At 39.0% G+C, this 4520-nt stretch overlaps 1 protein-coding gene across 1 annotated transcript; it reads left to right on the top strand.

Moving 5' to 3' along the window:
- Positions 1 to 1207: 1207 nt before the first annotated feature.
- On the top strand, positions 1208 to 2821 carry LOC131623105 (uncharacterized). The gene is made up of 2 exons (XM_058894123.1): positions 1208 to 2046; positions 2155 to 2821. Exons 1-2 carry the CDS (start codon positions 1208 to 1210, stop codon positions 2819 to 2821), a joined length of 1506 nt encoding a protein of 501 aa, XP_058750106.1.
- The last annotated feature ends 1699 nt before the right edge of the window (positions 2822 to 4520 follow it).

The following is a 4520-nucleotide window of genomic DNA, read 5'->3' as shown; positions in this document are numbered from 1 at the left end:
TTTTTTCCCGAACTACGATTGCTCTGACTTTCCCATTGCACTAGGGAATACGTAGGCACAAGATACAAATGTCTTGGCGAGCACAATAATAAAAAACATAGTTTTGTCTCTTTCCAACCTAATAAAGAATGCAAGTAGATGATAAGCTAACAATTAATCACAAGAATAACTAAATGGGTCCCATCGAGTACGATGGAGGTGAGGGGTGCTAATACCTTCCCCTTACTTAACCGACTCCCGAACCCTAATCTGGTTATCATATTTATTTTACCCCTTTTTCCTTCTTTGTGGGTTTTATCATTATTTTCCCTTCCCTTTTGGGATAAATAAAATTTGGTGGCGACTCTGTATTTCGAATGTGCAAACGCTCGAATATTTTTGGCCGCTACAACTGGCGACTCTGCTGGGGACAGAATAAGAGAGTCAACCCTAGTTTAGTATTTCTTGTATTATTGTTAGCTTTATTTACTTGCTTATTTATTTCCTTTATTTTATCATTGTTTGATTGCTCATCGTCGTGGTTGGAATTTTTGATTATCCGTCTCTTGTGAGGAAAAGCTCTACACCCGAGCTCGAGTGACACGTAAGATAAGATGGTGGTCTAGTACTAAGCTTGCTTGACGTAGTGTCAAGTGGGAGGTACTAAAACCCCGCCTGGAGTAGGTCCTTTGAAGAGATGTCTGTGACTAAGTAAGTTATTTACTTGGGCTATGATGTTTCCAATTTGGACCGCCGACTTTGGGGACCTTTAGAAAAACCCTAAAACCGTGACTTTTAGGAAATGGTGGTTTCGCACCCAATTTGCGTAACGTAACTATTACCGTGGATAAGTGTGAAAACCACACTCAGAATAGGCTTCATTTGAAAACACAGTTGGATGGTAAGTTATTTACTAGATGACTGAGTTTTCAAAAGGAGTTTATAACTCTGAGAACCGTGTCTAGAACCTTTTCAGCATAAAAACCTTAGACTGTATGCCAAGTAATTTGGATCTTTTTGTGTCCAGTTGATTGAAAACCCATTATTTGTGAATCATACATGATATGACAAGTCATTCATTTTTGCATAAATCCTCATCGTGCATCTGCATTCATTTGCATTCTAATTCCCAGAATCCATCACTCATACCTTTCTTTACCCAACAGTAATAAGGCAAGCTAATTTCCAGACATCTTTATCAGACGCGAAGTGTTACTCGACAGAAAAGATGGAAGACCTTGAACAAGAGAATCATGAATTCCGTGATGAAGTAACTACTCTCCGTGTCGGTGTGGAAAGATTGACTGCTTTGGTGGAAAGCTTAGTGGCTGCTCGAAATCAACCATCACCTTCCCTATCTCCTCGTGCCACTCAAATGCAAATTGAAGTTCAGACTACGGCGATTTGCGAAGTTTCTACTACTAGTGTTTCTGTGGCTCCTACCACTGGTCCCTCTCACTATCAAATGCCTAATGGATACCCTGGGGGCATGTCTTACAACTTTGTGCCAGAGGGATACCATCCTGTTACTGGAACTACTCAAGTTACTCATGTAATGACTATGACTCCACCTCTAGTACAAACCGTGCCACAAGCTGGGGAACCCATTTACCAAGTTGAGCCCAATGAAAGAAATGAAGCTTATGATGATTTCCAAGACCAATTTCAAGAGATGCGAAAGGAGATTAAGGCCCTCAAAGGGAAAAACTCATTTGGAAAGAATGCTTATGACATGTGTCTTGTGCCAAATGTGAAAATACCTGCCAAGTTTAAAGTGCCTTATTTTGAAAAGTATAAAGGGAATTCGTGTCCTCAGAGCCATTTGACCATGTACTGCCGAAAGATGGCCACTCATACTGATGATGATAAGTTATTGATCCACTATTTTCAAGATAGTCTAACTGGTGCTGCTTTGAAATGGTACACGGGATTGGATAGTACTCATATCAGTTCTTTCGATGACCTTGTGGAAGCGTTCATTCGACAATACAAGTATAATGTTGACATGGCTCCTGATAGAGACCAACTCCGAGCCATGTCACAGAAGGAGAAAGAGTCTTTCAAAGAGTATGCACAAAGATGGCGTGAGGTTGCCGCCCAAGTCTCTCCTCCTATGGAAGAAAGAGAGATGACCAAAATATTTTTAAAGACTCTAAGCTCATTTTACTATGAGAGGATGGTTGCGAGCGCTCCGACCGACTTCACTGAAATGGTGAATATGGGAATGCGATTAGAAGAAGGCGTACGAGAAGGACGTTTGACTATGGAATCTGAATCATCGATTGGAACCAAGAAATATGGGAACAACTTTCAGAAGAAGTGGGAAGATGAAACTATTGCTTTTGCAATTAATGTTGGAGAGTCTCAGAACTCACATTCCTACCAGCCCTTAGCTTATCAGCAAGCACCATTCATACCATACGATCAATATCCATATGTTGCAGCCGCACAATTCAAGCAACCATACCAACAACCGTGGGCAGCTCCTCCTCATAGTTCTTCCCAGAATGCTCCTCAGAATGCAGCTCAGAATCAGAATCGTCAAGGGAATCAGAATATACCTCAAAGGAATCTGCAGAAGGAGGATCGTCGCATTGACCCAATTCCAATGACCTACGCTCAGCTATGGCCATATCTAATTAAGAAGAAAGCAATAGCTCCCAGACCAACCCGACCTGCAAAATTTCCATTTCCTAAGGAATACAATCCAAACGTCAAGTGTGATTTTCATGATGGGATAGCAGGTCACTCCATTGAAGATTGCAATGTCCTGAAGGAAAAAGTTCAAGATCTGGTTGACAAAAAGATACTCTCTTTCAAAGATATTGGTCATATGCCCTGATCAGTGCTTAGACACCAAGGACATTCCTAAAGCCAATGGATCAAAGCAGGTCATTGAGCCACTTTTTATCATTTTGCATTTACGCTTTTTCACTTGTTTGTTAAGTGTTTACTTGCTTCTGAACATTGTTAATTTTAATGGTAATATTAATGAAATGAGCATGCAAGTTTTGAATCAGTCCATTCGTATTCACTCTTTTTTCCTTTATTTTATTTTGTTTTTTAAAAAAATATGAAAAAATATGTTTATGTTTCTCCCATTTCCTTTTCTTCATTATACTTTTGTTTAAGCAAATATTGGAGGGAGGATGACGAAAAACGAATACCCAATTTGCATCAGTGTGCTTTCAATTAAAACTGTGTTAATGATGTACAGGCATTGCTTCAAATCCCCAAACACTGGAGATATAAGGAAGATAATCCCTCGTTAACCCCTTTGAGCCTTAGAAGTAGGTGTTTTCTTTCTGCACGAAATCAAAAACCTTAATCAAAACCTGGGGCAGGGTAGTTATTCAGTTACAATGACTAATGCATATGATTTCCAAGAGAATCATTTCATGGGAACCATTTCCGACCAAAGGTTCAACCGCACCCTCTCTTCGTACACAATGTCGAAGTAGTAGTGAACATCGAAAGCTTACAACTGCTGTTTCCCTTGGAACATCAATATGGCAGTCATAACTCTCAAAATTTTCAGATTATTGAACAAATATCATACAAGTTTGTTCCAAAAAAAAATCAAAGAAAAGCCCGCTAAGTCAAAACCTAAAAAGGAGACTTAGGCAAAAAAAATTAGGGATACAAAAGTCAAAATAAAAAAAAAAGAGATCAAAAGATCATAGTCAAAAGAAAAACACGAACAAACTTGTGTGAATTGCAAAGAAGAATGGGTGACTGCCAACTTAGAATTCATTGGTTCTCAACTATCATATGTAAATCCTCTTGGAAGATAAACACTTGAAACAGTTAACTGAACTTAGGACTGGAGTATATCATGAAGAATGGGTGGGTTAAAATTAAAATTTGAGCCAATATCCTTTGTTTCTTAAACCATGAACCTGGCCACGTTACAACCTTCAAAAGTCCTAATTGAAATAAGGTTTCTTTTGAAAGCATACTAAAGCAAGGTTGCGTTAACCTGACTCCTAAATATTTGCTAATCATTCGTTTTGATACCACGCTATCACATCATCTTTCACATCTTGAATTTCAAACTTTCAACCTCATCAGGATTTATTCATTGTATACCACCGTTTCAATAAATGATTGTTTTCATAATTTGCATGCACGTCGCATTAAGATTACCATTTCTGAATTGAATAGTTTCATCTACAAGTCAGCACTTTCCATCAAGGAAGTTCCAACAAGGGAACTCATTCGAAGAGCCTAATGTGGAACCATAAAGGTCACATCACTTCAGAAGTCCATTATTCAGGGGCATTTCATTTCAAAGTTCCCAAGGACTGGGGCATGTCATCTCAGGATGATCAGTTTGAATCCAAAATTTTGGTAAAGCAAATTTCTCCATAGACTCAGCATTCTGGGGCAAATCAAGGCCAAGACCTTTCCTTCAAGCAGTCCAAGCAGACTATGCCATATCAAGAAGTCCTTAAAATCAGAATTGGTGTCGGGAATTATGCTTGCAAACCTTATACCAAAGGACCTTTTTCAGTTCAAAAGAAATCATTGCCCTCCATTGG

The sequence above is a fragment of the Vicia villosa genome, unplaced genomic scaffold (genome assembly GCF_029867415.1).
Source record: "Vicia villosa cultivar HV-30 ecotype Madison, WI unplaced genomic scaffold, Vvil1.0 ctg.000052F_1_1, whole genome shotgun sequence".
In the NCBI taxonomy this organism is placed as follows: domain Eukaryota; kingdom Viridiplantae; phylum Streptophyta; class Magnoliopsida; order Fabales; family Fabaceae; genus Vicia; species Vicia villosa.
Note: the sequence above shows the minus strand (reverse complement) of the source record. Positions and strands in the feature narration are given on the sequence as shown.